General features: G+C 40.9%; 1 protein-coding gene across 2 annotated transcripts in view; it reads right to left on the bottom strand.

The window, feature by feature from the left end:
- stx18 (syntaxin 18) overlaps positions 1–18,939 on the bottom strand; it is a 159,089-nt gene that overhangs the window by 71,182 nt on the left and 68,968 nt on the right. For both annotated transcript variants that reach the window (XM_043674246.2, XM_043674245.2), the window contains exon 2: positions 14,067–14,134. In XM_043674246.2, coding sequence (XP_043530181.1) covers positions 14,067–14,134 — 68 coding nt within the window. The remainder of the gene's footprint in view (positions 1–14,066; positions 14,135–18,939) is intronic.

An 18,939-nucleotide genomic window follows, 5' to 3' on the forward strand; every position in this document is an offset into this window, starting at 1 on the left:
TAAGCTCCAACATCGGAACAGAAAGAACAACAGAAGAAAATCACAAGCAAAATTGAAGCAGAGCAAAAATTAACAACTGCTCTTGAAACTCCATTAAACAGACACATTTCTGTCAAATATTCTACCATTTGAAAACTGCTTTTAAAGCCAGCTTTATTATACCCCACAGCAACCTGCATTCATATAGCACCTTTAATAGTAACAAATCAAAGTAATTCACAGGAGTACAATAAGGCAAAATGAGACACCGAGCTACATAAGGAGTAATTAAATTACATTGTCAAACGTTTGATCCAAGACTTAGATTTTACGGAGAATTGGAAAAGAAGATAAGCAAAAGATGGAATTACAAAGCTTAGCACCTAGGAAGCTGAATTACAATCACTGAGCTCAACCTATAATAACATAAATATTTGTACTGACTGTGATCAAGTATTCAATATACCATTATAATCTTCAAACAAGAGCTGAAAAATATGTTGCTGGAAAAGCGCAGCAGGTCAGGCAGCATCCAAGGAGCAGGAGAATCGACGTTTCGGGCATAAGCCCTTCTTCAGGAAATGAAGAAACGTCGATTCTCCTGCTCCTTGGATGCTGCCTGACCTGCTGTGCTTTTCCAGCAACATATTTTTCAGCTCTGATCTCCAGCATCTGCAGTCCTCACTTTCTCCTAATCTTCAAAGAAGTAAAAGTGTTAAAAAACCATACCTTTTACAAATTTCAATGGGCTTTGACATTGAACTATGAAATAAATGTTAGATTTAAAACAATAAAAAAATCAAATATTGATGCAAAATTGGTCTTGATTAGTGTATGTAACATTTATGGTATCTCATCTTTGGAAGTGCAGAAGAAGCAGGAAACATAAAATGGGTAATTGGCATGAAGATGATGACTTCAGCCTCCCTGATATTTAATCTGAGGAAACCTCTGTTCATTCACTACTGGATGCCAGACAAGGTGCAAGATAGATCAGGTAATAGAAGGGTCACACACCTGGTGTGGGTTTGACAGTAGTATTACATCAAAGAAAGAGAATAATGATATTGTAAAAAATAGTAAGCCTATAGTTTTGGAAGATTTTAGAACTCAGCAACTTGGAAAGCCAAAAATTGATTTTGAAAGAATAAAAAAGAAATTATGAAAGTGACTAGCAAACAGCAAAAAGGCTGTAAACAATTCTGTAGGTTTTGAAAGGAGCAAGAAATTACTGAAGGTATACATGGTCCTAATAGGGACAACTGAAATTGTAATGGGGAATAAGATAATGTCAGACATTAAACAAATGCTTTATATTTATCTTAATGTGGAAGAAAAAAATTCTGGAAATAATGAGGAACTATAGAGTCACACAGCATGGAAACAGTCTCTTTGGTCCAACTCATCCATGCCGACCAAGTTTCCCAAACTAAACTAGCCCCATTTGTCTGCAATTAGCCCATATCCTCTAAAGCTTTCCTATTCATGTACCTCCACCTACACTTCCTCTGGCAATTCATTCCACATACAAACTACCTTCGCTGTGAAAAAGATGCCCCTCAGGTCCCTTTTAAATCTTTCTCCTCTTCCCTTAAAAATATGCCTCCTTGTTTTCAACTCCCTCACCTTAGGGAAAAGACCTTTGCTGTTCATCTTATCTACGTCCCTCATAATTTTATAAACCTTACACTTGAGTGAAAAAAGTCCCAGCCTATCCAGCCTCTCCTTACAACTCAAACCAAGAGTCCAGTGGGAATGAGAACTAAAACAAAGCAGTAAAGTATAGAAATAGGAAAGAAATGAATGGGACTAAGTGACAACAAACCTCCTGTATCTGATGACTTCCATCCTAGGGTTTGAAAAGAGACAGCTGTATCATTAATGAGTGTATTGGTCTTCAAAAGAGTGGAAGATTGCTTACAAAGCAGGCCTATGCATGCTATGATGAAAATCTTTACAAACTGGGAATTAAAAATTGGTTATCCTGGCAGCAGTAGGAAGGAAAATGTTGTGATCTATTACTGGGGATATGGGATGATTAGATTAGATTAGATTCCCGACAGTGTGGAAACAGACCATTTGGCCCAACAAGTCCACACCGACCCTCTAAAGAGTAACCCACCCAGACCCATTTCCCTCTGACTAATGCACCTAACAATATGGGCAATACAGCATTGCCAATTCACCTGACCTGCACTATGCAGCCTTAGAGAATGTTCTGCTCTTTCTGGTGCTGAACTTGGAGACAGGAAGGGCAATTAATTACGTGAAATTGTTGGGTGGCTGAGCCCTGTTTTTTTTTGCCTCCGCCAGAGTGACGTTGTGGGCGGAAAGAGCCTGGGTCGGTCTTCCTACCCTACCGTCAATCAGGGCCCCTAAGTGGAAAATTAACGATCACCTAAAGCCTTATCCTGTTGTTGCCAACAATCAGTCTCAGGCAGTCCTGCCACATGGTAGCTAAAATCTTGCAGCCAGCTTGTAATCACCTGGAGGTTGCTCGAAGAAGAGTCTAATTCAGGGACTAGACATCGGGAAGAGGCTGCCTACTTAGAACCATTGCCCTTCACTTGCTGCCACCTCCCTGTCCCACCTTCTCCAACATGCATGACCTACCTGTGGCCTGGGTTGCTAAGACTCCAGTGCTGCCTGCCCAACTGGCTGCAGCCACAGCTCTCTGCCACCTCACTAAACTGCTGAGCAAAAAGACCATAGGCACATCGGAGGTTTTGATTTGCCAGAAGGAAACAGCATGGGTCTCTCATGGATGCCTTGATGTCTCAATAAGGTTCTGTCCATGAAAACAGGGCACTTCAAAAGTCATTGTATGATTAAAGTGTCAATATGGATACATTTCACCAATCCAGTAAGCTTTTTTTTGTGGAGATAACTAATTTAAAAAGGAGAGTGCAACAGTGGGAAGAGAACCCATTGAGGGGATCCAGTAGTTTTGAATAAATGGATCATGTTTGGGCAACTGGACAACTGACACAAGAATTTGGAGAACATGTGTCAACCGTGTTGCAAGTTTGGATTGGTTGAAAGGATAAGAGGAGATCATTATTCCACAAAAGTTAGGCTGGTCCATTTAAGCTGAGTAGTTAAAGTACTAAATCTGTTTAACATTTTAATTAGTGTCACAGAAATTCTATGGTCTTGAAATTAATCTTTTTACTGGTATGGAGTCTCACTTTTAATTGTTGCAGATCAGGAAAAAAGTGAATTAAAATTCTTACTTCTGCACTTTTTTCCTCAAACAAACCCTTCTTTCTCTCTCATTATTTTCATTTCTGGACCTGATGTGAAATTTAATTCATTATTCTAATACGTACCCGCTGATTCAGACTTTTTGCTCATTATATTTCAATTGATTGGTTAAGATGATTGGTATGCTGTTCACAGAGGGGCCTGATACCCTGTAAAGGCCATTGTACTATTTGGATCTCTAACCTACAGCAATGATTACTGCAATCAGTCACAGAAATGAAATGGTAAAAGCCAGGTTGGCACTCGATGTTATTGCATTGGTAATAATAAATTCCAACTCTATGTTTATGATTGCAGTTATAAAATTGCCTTTGGCCAGCAGCAAAACACTGAAATGGCAGTCAGAAGGAGCCATTAAATAGAAATCTTGGTTCCATAATATTGTTTTATCAGCTTAGCGGCTGTAGAAATTGCATCTTAATGCACTAAATAGGCAAATTAACATCTGACTAATAAGTAATTTGGGACTTGCATAAAACAAGTTGGGACGTTTGTGAGAATTAAACAAAATCATAAAAGATTAATTTTCAGAGGAAGGCACTAAACAAGAATGAAGATTGCAAAAACTCAGTGTATTATTTCATTGCATTAATAAAGTTCCATGAGTAAAATGAGATTATAATATTAATACTTTTGATGTGACAGATAGGAGATCAGCAAGTTTAAAAATTCCACACATGCATAACTTAGTTATTCACAGCCACGTCCATATTATATTTTTCTTGGGTAGCATGGGACAAGGGAATTTAAGTTTTATCTTTAGAGTAATCTTTGGTGCAATGAAGAAAGTGGGCATAGGATCAAAAATGTTAATCTAGAAAGAAAACACAGGAAGGGAAGTTAAAAGCATACAAATTCAACTGGGAAGCATGTCCTGCGAGGTATAATTTTACAACCAATAAAATTTTACTATGCTGGGGTTGTTGCTAACCACAATTCATTGCCCCCATGGAAAAACAAGACACATTGTTGGAGTCTAATATCTTCAAAACGGAGTTTCAGCAATGCATTGTTCCGAGCATCAGGTAAAACATATATTCACTATCGTATATCAAGCAATATTAAGTATTAAATTTATAAATTAATTAACAGAAGTGCAAGTAAATTTTTGTTTTCATTTCAAATAGCTTGATGAATAATAAAAGACAATTGGCAGTATTTCACAATACAGTATTTGCTTGTTAAAAAGAACATCCCAAATATTCTTTGAGTAGCCAATTATTCCTTGAAAGCCAACTAGAGATCATCAAACATGAGGACTGGCTATCCCCTGAATTATCTGTTTAAATAGGTTGATGGCCTGATACCTGGACAAGTCACTCAGTGGAAACAAAGTCTCAAGAAAGGAAAACAAAACACAAGTACTCTGAGAACACTGAAGCAATTTGAAAGCAATCAATATGTGGATAACTTAATGAGAAGCATATTTGAAAACATTGACTAGTCAATCTCCCATGCTGTAATGTAAGCGCAATCTTTAAGTCTGCCAGGATAATTGGACTTGGATGCAAAAGTAATTCAATCTCCATTTTAAACTCATATGGACAGATATTAACTTACTTAAATCAATTCACTAAGAAAGAGTTAAATCAGATCTGTACATCATGCCCTTTCTTTTAGTTCCATTATAACTACCATATTGCCATCTGTACAAAAATTGACAGTGCAAACATGTCACAGTCTGAGTACACTAACCTGCCAAGGATGCTGTTGCTGTTAATTAAATCTACATGATGAGAGAGAACTTAACCAATGAGATGTACAATGTTATTCCAGCACAGACTGCACATGCAAAGTAATCCAGTTGCTTTCTTCAGCACTCATTTTACTTTATGCTCAGCACCAACTTTGCACAAGTGAGGTTTTAGTTTTGAGAACTGAGACACAAATCCTCTGTAGGGGACAATAAGTCAAATCTTCAACTTTGATGGAGGGTAAGTCTTTTTCTCTTGAGGTTTAAGTGAAGGCTTGGAGGGAAAATAAATGATGGACTACAATCTCTTCTTGAGGCTAGGAGAAAGTGAGGAGTGCAGATGCTGGAGATCAGAGTCGAGAGTGTGGTGGTGGAAAAACACAGCAGGTCAGGCAGCATCTGAGGAGCAGGAGAATCAACATTTCGGGCAAAGCTGATCTTATAGTTGTAATTTCACAAATCATCAGGTTGTTGAACACTTCAAAAATACATACTGGTGAAGAGCACCTGTTGCAGTAGAACTGTTGAGATCTCTCAGGATGACAGTACTATCACTGGCTCTGACCATCCAACAGAAGACCATGCCAGCTGCACATTGCAGTATGCATGAGATAGCAGTGAAAGCCCCTCCTGGCAGTAGCAGCAGGTCTGGTCCAGAAACACAATGCCATCAACAGGGAGAGACCAAAATCCCATGCCTCATTGACTGGATATCTTTCCACTATATTCCCCTCTCTGGCTTCAAGTTTATTTGGAGGTTTCGAATTAAACAACCAATATCCAGCTGAAGAAATTATTTTCTTTAAATGAATTACTTTCAAAAATTCATAAAGCTAAATGTATTTACTCAATACATTATAATCAACATTTTTTTTGTCCTGAAATACCCTCAAGATACCTAATTCTACCTCGGTGAATAACTTGTTGATTTTTCAGAATTTCCATCCTTATACTAACAACTGGTATGTACACCATTTTCTACTTTTCTTGAATCTTAACACCATGTTTCACAGTAGTAAAATGCACTTGATTTCAGGACTGTACTGAAAACAAAAAGTAAAGCTTGTGATGATCTTTGGTCCAGAAGCAGTATGATAAACAAAGTTTGTATTTTAAAATGTATGTGGAATGCGTAATTGCTTGAAAATATTTGAAAAGGACTTTCATGAGTAATTATTAATTCTAAAGAGAGAAAGTTTAATTTCTTTGAATAGCTTAAAAAAACTGTGGCCTGGAAGCAGTACCAAAAGGAAGGAAGTTAAGATACAAAAGCCATGTGGCCAGAAACAGAAGACTGGCAGAGCAACTGTTGATATAAAAAGAACAGGAGCACTTCGAAGAAGTGTGTGAACTGGCTAAAAAGATCCAAAGTCTTGAAAACTGCGTAAAGCTTTGAGATGTTAAAGAGCTGATTTTTCTTCCCCCAGAGCCGAACTGAGGTGTGATTGGTTTGTTGGTCGGAAAGGAACTCTGAAAAGCCAAACTATCAAGAATGTAGTGATCTAAAGGAAAAAGAGGTCAAAGAAGTGTGCCTTGCTGATAATAACTGGACCTGTGAAAAAGAAGTGAAAGCTGCTACTGGATAGCACTTTCAATGAATGAATGTGAATGAAAAACACTATATTGTATAATTGTACAGTGCCATACATGCTGAAGAGGATGCTTATGGTTGTACAAGACATTTTTTGTTTCATCCACTATTTTCTTCATGGGGGGGCGGGGGGTAATTGATATGCAACACTCCTCCCAAGGGAATTTTATGAAATGTCAACTGAAAGTTTCCAAGCTTCTTGCTACATTTTACTGTACATCTTTAGTGTGCTTTATTAGCTTAAACCATGTGACACCAATTGAATACTAAGTGGTTCATTTGGAGAAAAACCTTTGAACAAATTGGTGAATTTGCCTATTTATATGTTGTAAAATATGTGATGATTCTATGACTATTTTTTAAGTCAGTTAGTCCCAAATAAGTAACATTTCCCAGAACTTTCATTGGAAACCTCTCTTTTACAATAGATTAGAACTAAGCACGGAAAGGTTATGATGAACTAATAGTTGAAAAGTCTTAGCCGGTGGTTATGGTATCAAGTTACTGTATCAACATAAACCCGGTGAACTAGTATATGTGCTGGGTTGATTATGCAATTACTTATGTGGACTACACACCAAAAGAAGCCATGCACTTAGTAGCAAAATGACTAAGTAGGTGACAATTCTATATCTACCAATGAACAAGTGTGCATTTGTATTACATAAATGGCATGTACTGAATAACTTCAGTAACATATTGCCTCAAGTAAAGCTAAGTTCATGTTATAAACATAAATGCATTGTATAAAGATATACAGAGTTTTCAAAGATGAGTGCAGCTGGGGAGTCCATTGATACCATCAAAATTAAACTTAAGAAATATCCTAGCATACTTGTTGAATGATTTCATTTCACTTGATAGAACATCCCGACCAAAAGGCAACACATGCATGAGCCAAGATCCCAGATTCCAATCAGTCTATGTAAAGTGCTTCTTGACATTATATCTGAGCATACCTCTTACCAGTTTATCTCTACACCCAATTATTGTGCAATGAAGATTTATTTTAAAATATTGAAAACTAATCCTTTCTGTTCCATTTGGTATCTTGCACATCTCAAGTAAGGCTTTATCTCCATACTTTTCATTTCAAGACTGAAATGCCTGAGCCTCTCTCAGAGATCCAGCCCAAGATATCAATTAGATGTGAGGATGCAGTTTTGTTAAATTTTCCAGTCATTTTCTTTTAAAAATTGGCTATGCAAAAGGCGTGGTTTAGAAAGGCAGCATGTGACTGAGCCATAAAGACTAGGTCCCAAGTTTAATATTTGCTCTGCTGCCTGTAGCTGAAGTAACAGTCAGGTGTTTTAAATCGGTTCAGCATCTTCGAACAAGGTGAAGGAAAATTAGTCTACGTTCCAATCACTATGCACGGCCTGCACTGTATATATTACAGTAATGGATTAATACAGAATCAGGCTTGGCAGTGATGGTCTTCCATGATGAAATAATCTGATATTACTCATTGTCTTGGCTTATACCTGAAATGCCAACTCTCCTGCTTCTCAGATGCTGGGCTTTTCCACCAGGCCACTTTTTGACTCATGTATGTACTGCCTTTTAGTCTATACAATAGACTTTAGGTAATGAGAAACTTATCTATTTTTTAAAAATCAGCAATACTCATGGATATTCAGTGTGTACAAAGGTCCATATTTAAGTATTTTATTGTTTCTACTCCCCTCTGGCTCAAAACAATATTTTAGCACAGCTGACCCCACAACAGCTGTTGTAGATTATGTTTTAAAGAAAGAACATTTTCTTTCTTTAAAAAGTATTTACAGAGTTACCCTGATGTACAGTACACAACTTCACAGTTTGTTCTCTTACGCCAAATTTGAAACTACAGGCTGTACTGTTTTAAATACGAATTAAATCCCTTTCAAAGAGCAACGTTGCTCACTGTCAAAAAGAATCACATCAGATTCAAAATGTTAACTCTGTTTGACTCCGCACAGATATTGCCAGACTTGCTGGGCTTCTTCAGAATTTCCTGTTTGTGTATCAAAACTGACGAATCATGTTCATTTGCTTTCTGTTAATAAGGCTTAGGAAATAGAATGAATGGAGGACTACTTCACTATTATTTCCTTCAAGCCTTTTCTCTGTCAATTCATGTTTTGTACCAGAGTAACCCATTAACCACACATTTAAGCCTCTTGTGCATTGTAATTTGATTTACTTGTTGACAATTAGGAGCAGTAGTAGAAAATACAGCCTGTCAAGCCTGCGCTGCTATTTAATACGATCATGGCTGATCAAACACTATAGTGACTTTTATCCATACACAAGTGCAGTCTAACCAAATTCCTACACAATTAAAACAAGACTTTACTACTCCTGTACTCAAATCCTCTTGCAACAGAGGCTAACATTCCTAATAGATTGCTGCACCTGCATGTTAGCCTTCAGTGATTCATTAACAAGGACAACTAGGTCCTTTTGTACATCCACATTTTCTAACTTTTTACCATTTAAGGAATACTCTGCACATCTGTTCTTCCTATCAAAGTGGATAGATTCACATTTTTCCATGTTATATTCCATCTTCCATTTTCTTGCCTAATCATTAAGCCTGTTCAAATCATCTTGAAAATGTTTTACGTCTTCCTCACAACACAAGTTCCTGCTTAAGTTTGTATCATCTGTAAATTTTATATTACATTTGGTTTCCATGTCCAAATCATTGATATATATTGTGAACAGCTGAGGTCCAAATACGGATGTTTGTGGTACCCCATCAGACACAATCTGCCAAACTGAGAATGACCCATTTATCCCTACTCTGTTTTCTGTCTATTAGCTAATTTAATTAATATCACTTGATGAAGGAGCAGTGCTCCAAAAGCTAGCGTGCTTCCAATTAAACCTGTTGGACTATAACCTGGTGTTGTGTGATATTTAACTTGTGCACCCCAGTCCAATACTGGCATCTCCAAATCATATAGGTAAAAACAATGACTGCAGATGCTGGAAACCAGATTCTGGATTAGTGGTGCTGGAAGAGCACAGCAGTTCAGGCAGCATCCAAGGAGCTTCGAAATCGACGTTTTGGGCAAAAGCCCTTCATCAGGAATGGATTCCTGATGAAGGGCTTTTGCCCGAAACGTCGATTTCGAAGCTCCTTGGATGCTGCCTGAACTGCTGTGCTCTTCCAGCACCACTAATCCAGAATCTCCAAATCATATTATAGGTAAAGTCATACAATTAGGGTTTTAAGAGCACCCAAATGACAAATATTTCATTTGTGGATATACTGTATCTTCTTTCAATTTTCTCTAACTTCTCTTGGTAATGCAATGACTTCTCGATGGCATCATTTCAACAGCCTTCAATTAAATATCCATGGGTAGGAAGACAAATTGCTTCCGTGCCTAAGTTAGCAAAACAATGAACTAGCAGTCTCAAATCATCTGTAAGGAGAGAAAAGAGCTGACATGTTATTTCGAGTCTAACTGACCCTTTGACAAAGCTCCTTAATGATTTTCTCACCTTACAGATGCTGCCAGACTTGCTGAGATTTTCCAGCATTTTCTCTTTTTTTTTGGTTTCAGATTCCAGCATCCGCAGTAATTTGCTTTTATTTTAGCTGTCTCAAATGTTCAGTTTACATTATGGGTGAACTTTAATTCACCCTGAGCTGAAGTTTGAAGCGGTGGCACTTAATCAAGTTGGAGGGTATAGTTTAGGGGCCCGCTCACCTTCCCAGCTCTACTCTCAATGAGACAAGGGTTTGAAAGTTTATGGACAATCTCCCTACCTGACACCAACTGATGTTTGTAAGTGGACAATTAATGACCAGTTAAAAGGGCCCCATCCAACCACAGGCCGAGACTCACCATGCAGAAGACCCAAAAGCAAAACCATATCAGGTTTGTTGACTTGGGTCGTTAGAGGTGGGGCCTGGGGCTTATTTACAGGCACACAATTTCTGATCAAGTGACCAGATCAAGCCACCACTCGGCCCTTGGTGCTGAAGCCTATCCCTTCCTGTGATCCTCCCTTCCACCCTCCAAAACCTGCCACGGTGACCCTATTCCTGCCCTCACTCATTGATATCTGGGCCACGCAACCAACAGCAGCCACTACGCCTACTGGCATGGTTTGCAATGGACAGTCTCTAGATTGGCTGGTAGCTCTCAGGGCAGGACCTCCTTCCTGGATTGATGATCCTAGGAAGGCTTTTGGCTGGCAGGTTAGCAGGCCTGCTGCAAAACAGATGACATGGGGCTTTCATTGGCTGGAGAAAGGGAGGTCTGCAGATGCTGGAGATCAGAGCTGAAAATGTGTTGCTGGAAAAGCGCAGCAGGTCAGGCAGCATCCAGGGAACAGGAGAATCGACGTTTCGGGCATAAGCCCTTCTTCAGGAATGAGGAAAGTTTGTCCAGCAGGCTAAGATAAAAGGTAGGGAGGAGGGACTTGGGGGAGGGGCGTCAGAAATGTGATAGGTGGAAAGAGGTCAAGGTGAGGGTGATAGGTCAGACTGGGGTGGGGGCGGAGAGGTCGGGAAGAAGATTGCAGGTTAGGAAGGCGGTGCTGAATTCGATGGATTAGACTGAGACAAGGTGGGGGGAGGGGAAATGAGGAAACTGGTGAAATCCGAGTTCATCCCTTGTGGTTGGAGGGTTCCTAGGCGGAAGATGAGGCGCTCTTCCTCCAACCGTCGTTTTGTTGTGGTCTGGCGATGGAGGAGTCCAAAGACCTGCATATCCTTGGTGGAGTGGGAGGGGGAATTGAAATAGTGAGCCATTGGGTGGTTGGGTTGGTTGGTCCGGGTGTCCCAGAGGTGTTCTCTGAAACGCTCCGCAAGTAGCCGGCCTGTCTCCCCAATATAGAGGAGGCCACATCGGGTGCAGAGGATGCAATAGATAATGTGTGTGGAGGTGCAGGTGAATCTATGGCGGATATGGAAGTTTCCTTTGGGGCCTTGGAGGGAGGTGAGGGGGGAGGTGTGGGCGCAAGTCTTGCACCTCCTGCGGTTGCAGGGAAAGGTGCCGGGAGTGGAGGTTGGGTTGGTGGGGGGTGTGGACCTGACGAGGGAGTCACGGAGGGAGTGGTCTTTACGGAATGCTGATAGGGGAGGGGAGGGAAATATATCCTTGGTGGTGGGGTCCATTTGGAGGTGGCGGAAATGACGGCGGATGATGCGCTGTACATGGAGATTGGTGGGGTGGTAGGTGAGGACCAGTGGGGTTCTGTCCTGGTGGCGGTTGGAGGGGCGGGGCTCAAGGGCGGAGAAGCGGGAAGTGGAAGAGATGCGGTGGAGGGCATCGTCGACCACGTTGGGGGGGAAATTGCGGTCCTTGAAGAAGGAGGCCATCTGGGTTGTGCGTTTTTGGAACTGGTCCTCCTGGGAGCAGATGCGGCGGAGTTGAAGGAATTGGGACAATGGGATGGCGTTTTTACAGGGGGCAGGATGGGAGGAGGTGTAGTCCAGGTAGCTGTGGGAGTCGGACGGTTTGTAGTAGATGTCCGTGTTGATTCGGTCGCCTGAGATAGAAATAGAAAGGTCGAGGAAGGGGAGGGAGGAATCTGAGACTGTCCAGGTGAATTTGAGGTCGGGGTGGAAGGTGTTGGTGAAGTGGATGAACTGTTCAACCTCCTCGTGGGAGCACGAGGCGGCGCCGATACAGTCATCGATGTAGTGGAGGAAAAGGTGGGGGGTGGGGCCAGTGTAGTTGCGGAAGATGGATTGTTCCACATATCCTACGAAGAGGTAGGCATAGCTGGGGCCCATGCGGGTGCCCATGGCTACTCCTTTCGTTTGGAGGAAGTGGGAGGATTGGAAAGAGAAGTTGTTCAGGGTGAGGACCAGTTCAGTCAGTCGAAGGAGGGTGTCAGTGGAAGGGTACTGGTTGGTACAGCGGGAAAAAAAGAAGCGGAGGGCTTTGAGTCCTTCGTGATGGGGGATGGAGGTGTACAGGGACTGGATGTCCATGGTGAAAATAAGGCGCTGGGGACCGGAGAAGCGAAAATCATGGAGCAGGTGGAGGGCATGGGTGGTGTCCCGAACGTAGGTGGGGAGTTCTTGGACTAAGGGGGACAGGATGGTGTCAAGATATGCGGAGATGAGTTCGGTGGGGCAGGAGCAGGCGGAGACAATGGGTCAGCCGGGGCAGTCAGGTTTGTGGATTTTGGGCAGGAGGTAGAAGCGGGCGGTGCGGGGTTGTGGGACTATGAGGTTGGAGGCGGTGGATGGGAGATCCCCCGAGGTGATGAGGTTATGGACGGTCTGGGAGATGATGGTTTGGTGGTGGCCGGCTACTTGCGGAGCGTTTCAGAGAACACCTTTGGGACACCCGGACCAACCAACCCAACCACCCTGTGGCTCAACATTTCAATTCCCCCTCCCACTCCACCAAGGATATGCAGGTCTTTGGACTCCTCCATCGCCAGACCACAACAAAACGACGGTTGGAGGAAGAGCGCCTCATCTTCCGCCTAGGAACCCTCCAACCACAAGGGATGAACTCGGATTTCACCAGTTTCCTCATTTCCCCTCCCCCCACCTTGTCTCAGTCTAATCCATCGAATTCAGCACCGCCTTCCTAACCTGCAATCTTCTTCCCGACCTCTCCGCCCCCACCCCAGTCTGACCTATCACCCTCACCTTGACCTCTTTCCACCTATCACATTTCTGACGCCCCTCCCCCAAGTCCCTCCTCCCTACCTTTTATCTTAGCCTGCTGGACAAACTTTCCTCATTCCTGAAGAAGGGCTTATGCCCGAAACGTCGATTCTCCTGTTCCCTGGATGCTGCCTGACCTGCTGCGCTTTTCCAGCAACACATTTTCAGCTTTCATTGGCTCTCCATCTGGCAGGCAAAACCTCTGTTACAGGGATCAAATATCGCTCCATATGGTACATCAAAACACTAACCCATTAGGGAGTTGACCCATGAAGTGTACAGACATAAATAATTACGTATTAGTCAATCCAAACATCACCACAAGTGGGGTGGGTGAGTCGGGGTGGTGACAAGTGACCTAGTGGACTAATAATATAATGGACAGGTAAAGCAGAGGCCAGGTAAAGCTCTAGAGACATGGATTCAAAACCTATCATGGCAGCTGGTGGAATTTACAATCAAACACAAAATATGGAATATAAAGCTCATCTCAATAACCATGAGCATGGGAACATCAGGTTTCCCAACCTCCTTTAGGGAAGAAAATCTGCCATCCTCAGCTGACCTGGCCTTCAAGTGTCTCCAGTTCTGTAGCAACATGATTCTTAACTATCCTCCAACATTCAGTTCAAGAGCAATTGGCGATGGCAACAATTGCTGATCTTGTCAGTGATATTCATATTCAATGAAAGAATTAAAAGGGCTGATAAATTGGTTTCCATTGCAACACTTTCACTATACCAAGACTGTGAAATGGATGCCTACCTTGCTCAGGCAATTTAAATGCAGAACACTGACAGACTGCAGAAAAAGAGTTCCAGAACGGAATCACAGCAAAAAAAACTTTTATTAAAACATGTTTTAGAACCTTTTGCGGACCAAACTTGAACAACAGGCTACTGCAATACCTGCTAGCATTGATGTAATCTTTTCTGTGCTCCAGAAGAAAATCTTTCAACTTGCTGATGTTGTTGAGCTGAAAAATAAAAACACACAAGAAAACCATTGATGATTTAAAAACTGAAGACCTTCCTCTTTTAATCATGAAAGCGCAAACAGGATCCAATTGCAATGTCATACAATTCACCTTTCATGGTCAGATAGTCCATCAGGCCATTCCCCTTTTTTAAAAAAGGTCAAGCTTTGCTTTTGGAGCAGCACAAATCTTTACAGTAATCAACATAGAGTGCAATGTTACAGATGCCATGGAGGGAATACTGCAATACAATAATGGCCTTTATCTGGCAGTTTCAGCCAGACAATAAACAGACACAATCGCCTCTGCTGGAACTCTGATAGAGTGTGTTTGAGGCTGATGTTGCAGATTATTAGCAATAACATTTGCGATATGGCATACATGGAGACTATTTGGGCCACTGTATCAGTGCTTAAATTTTGAAAGAAATATTCAGTGAGTCCCACTGTACTACTCTTCACTTTAAGCACAGAAAAGTCCTGCCTTCAATTATTTATTCAATTTCCTTCAGGAAGTTATTAACGAATCTGCTTCCTACTACCTTTTCCTCTGGCTACCAGCCCTTAGGCCATGTGAACAGTTTCTCCTTGCTTATGGTTATTGAGACCCTCTACAATTCTGAACAGTTCTAACAAATTTCCTCTTAGAACTGGGGAGATTAAGGAGAACTGTAGGTTCTCCATATAACCAGAGTCCTCCATTGCTGGTATCAGCACCCTCCTCAAGGTCTGTCATAGCTAACATCCCATGTGATTATTCTGCAAAGAAAGAGAAGCAAGAAAAATCTTATTTGCACAAAATCAGTTACTCAAGTATTCCTCAACGTTATCGACATTACTATTTTTCATAAGTGATTGATGAAACAGCAAAGCATAATTAAGCAAACATGTGTATTCTCTTTTATTCCTCCCTCACCCTATCCTACATGGCAAGATCACAAGCCAATAAGATGAAGGCCATTCGGCCTACTGAATCTGCTCCGCCACGCTGAGATCATGATTAATCTGATAAAACCTCAAATTCACTTTCCTGCCAAGTACTACATTTGAAGAGACTTGTAGAAACATTGTTAATGTTACAAATATAACTGAACCTCCTTAAGTACATCTCATCAATACAGCATGTCTATTATTTCTACGAGATCCTAACTGAAACAATGCAGACATTCCCAACGTTAATTTCAGTCACAGATGTTCCATTATAGTGGAAGCATTAGTGAAATCCTTTGTTTACCAAGATGTTAAAATTTTAGTGCAAACTCTGAAGCAGGACCTGCAAAGTAAAGTGGAGCAAAGTAAACTGTCAGACTTGCACTATATAAACTTTGGATTTGGTACTGTATAAGCAATATAATGTGAATGTACAATTAACAGCCTAAGAAATGACAAAAGAGCCTTACTTAATTAATCCCAGAGGCTTCTCATGACTAAATTCCTTCGTGGAAGTGAAAATATTATTGATCCCAGAAGTTCATAGCTCCTTGAAAGTGGAGTCGCAGGTAGCTAGGATACTGAAGGCGGCTCTTTGGTATGCTTTCCTTTATTGGTCAGTGTATTGAATACAGGAGTTGGGAGGTCATGTTGCAGCTGTACAGGACATTGGTTAGGCCACTGTTGGAATATTGCGTGCAATTCTGGTCTTCCTCCTATCGGAAAGAAATTGTGAAACTTGAAAGGGTTCAGAAAAGATTTACAAGGATGTTGCCAGGGTTGGAGGATTTGAGCTATAGGGAGAGGCTGAACAGGCTGGGGCTGTTTTCCCTGGAGCGTCAGAGGCTGAGGGGTGACCTTATAGAGGTTTACAAAATTAAGAGGGGCATGGATAGGATAAATAGACAAAGTCTTTTCCCTGGGGTCGGGGAGTCCAGAACTAGAGGGCATAGGTTTAGGGTGAGAGAGGAAAGATATAAAAGGGACCTAAGGGGCAACTTTTTCACGCAGAGGGTGGTACGTTTATGGAATGAGCTGCCAGGAGTGGTGGAGGATGGTACAATTGCAACATTTAAAAGGCATTTGGATGGGTATATGAATAGGAAGAGTTTGGAGGGATATGGGCCGGGTGCTGGCAGGTGGGACTAGATCGAGTTGGGATATCTGGTCAGCATGGACGGATTGGACCGAAGGGTCTGTTTCCATGCTGTACATCTCTATGACTCTATATTTAAAATCTGAAGTAATGCAACTCCATGCTTATAAAGTTAACTTTCAATGACAAAGAGGTTGAGTGACAGAAACTGAAACTTAAAAGATGCTTTTGAAAATTCACATATTTAAGTTGGTAAACCCTGCTTTTCTCTCTGACATTTAAATGGGTCTCTATTGTAAATATAGCAACTTCACACCCTTCACATTTCTGAATGGTTTACCTTTTAACAAGAAATTGATATAATAAAGTTCCTGGAAGAAAATGGTAACTTGGAAATGACTTCCTGAACTGAACTATGCACGCTAAAACGTAGGACGCTGCTGTGAAATTTACTCCTTATTAACAGAGTTCTGCTGGTGTGCCCCAATTCTTACTGTAAATGAGGCCAGTGCTCCCGCACCAAGTCACAAAACTTGTTACTCCTGCAAAATTAGTACAACGAAAATAATATAGTAAAATTCCTGAAAAATAATAGAAAAGAATAAACTATCTCCAAGGCAGAAAGAAACAGTGGTCTATGAACAATTGTTAAATCCACATTTGATATAGAGTGCGAATAAACTTTGAGACGTAGTTCTCCTGTGTGTTCCCAATTACGAACATCTGGTGGCGCCATGGGGCTGTTAATGTCGAGAACTTATAAAAAGACATGACAGCTTAGTTGAGAATTATCCAACTTTGCAAGGATGAATTATAACTGAAAATATGAAAGCAGGATTAAATTCTATGACTTAAAGAAAGTCCAAATACTGAATTTGTTACTTAATGTGTCGTTTAATAAAAGCAATTAATTACTCCTGTACTTTGTTGCAAGCAAATCAACTTTGATGCAACTTTAACACAGTTGATGACTAGGTACAATGAGTGTAATTTAGTGCTCTCCCACTCTAACATCCTCAGTTCTGAACGTCCAAGTTCAAATTTCACACTAGGACTTATTGGTCGTGGAAACTGTGCTCAAAACAGATCAACTACCAGCTCCAATGACAGGCAAAGATAGCAGGGCAGACTACTGGCTGGCCATTCTTTTTTATTTCAAAAATATACTTTATACATTAAAAATATCGTTATATATGTGCATAGTCACTAAAGCAGTTTGATTCTGTACAGTAACAAGTGAAGAAACAAACACTGGAGTTTGACTCTATCCACAAACCAAAGGGATTTCTTAGTTGTACAAAACTATATTTACATATATTTGAGGTACTGGAGGGTCCGATAACTGAACAGACCTCCATTTAACTCTTGACAGAAAGACCTTAGCTGGTAGTCCTTCTGCACTGTGCCTTGGCAACAGCTGCCCCAAAGCTTTAGTGCATCCCTCAGCACGTAATCCTGGAGCTTGGAACATGCCAGTCTGCAACACTTGGTCAAGGTCAACTCCGTGCTCTTAAAGACTAACAAGTTTCGGGCAGACCAAAGAGCATCTTTCACCGAGTTGATGGTTCCCCAGGCAGAGTAAACATTTGTCTGGGTGTGACCTGGGGAAGAGACCGTAGAGCACAGAGTCTTGCGCCACAGAGGTACTTGGGACGAACCTTGACAAAAACCACTGCATCTCTCTCCAGACTTCCTTTGCAAAGGCACATTCCAGCAGATGTGTGACCATCTCTACACAACCACTTCAAGGGCAATAGCAGTGGTGCAGGGAGCCCAGTGTACATGAAGGATCTTACTGGTAGTGCTCTTCTCACCACCAGCCAAACAATGTCTTGGTGCTTGTTGGAAAATTCTGGAGATGAGGCATTCTGCCAAATGACTTTAACAGTCTGGTCAGGGAACAACCCGACAGGATCCACCCTGTCCTCTTCCAGCAGGCCTTCACTGAAGGAAACAGCAGACCACTGTACCTTGACAAGTACTGTATATCCATGAAGTAACACAGAGGACCACTTTTGCCAATGCAAAACATAGCAACAACAGAGAGAGCAAGCTTGAAACAGTCTTATTGCAATGAGTTTCATATTTGTGATCTTACTATATTAAATTTATTTGTAACATCATAAAACTAACATCCATAAACATTACACAACATTGCACTAGGCATCTGCTTTGAACTTTTATAGACTAAGACGCCAAATTAGGGACTTGCATTTAATTAACATTTATTAAAGACACAGTAATTGGAGAAACATTTAACAGGAGCTTATTAGCTTGTGCTAACCATTTTTCATCCAGACAGACATTTTGGAGTTCTGCACACATAATAAACCTAAAAGTATTGAAACATTCTCAATGCTTCAATGAGAATTAACATGAAACTTTATTACAATTACTATTCCAAATAGTCTATGCACATATCCATAAAACATACTTTCAAAGAAAAGAAGCTTTGGAGAATTCAAAATTAGTATTCAAAGATTTGCAAACTTTATATACATTACCAACAGTACTGCCAGCGCAGCACAGCATTATTACATTAGCTTCAATCTGTTAAACAATTATGTGGTAATGAAGATGGACTTTTGTAAATCATTTCCCATTAATGATCAAATCACAATTTTCGACAGACTGAAAGTATCTTACAACACTTTGATTGTAGAGTTCCAATCACTAAACAAAGGGGTTTTATTTAACAAAATAAATTTCACTACATTAACATTCAGGTAGAAAATCAACCATGTCAAGCTATCCTAATAATAATAATAATAAAGGTTCAC

Source organism: Chiloscyllium plagiosum, unplaced genomic scaffold (genome assembly GCF_037043375.1).
Source record: "Chiloscyllium plagiosum isolate Xiang-an unplaced genomic scaffold, Cpla_swu_hap1 HiC_scaffold_36, whole genome shotgun sequence".
NCBI lineage: Eukaryota > Metazoa > Chordata > Chondrichthyes > Orectolobiformes > Hemiscylliidae > Chiloscyllium > Chiloscyllium plagiosum.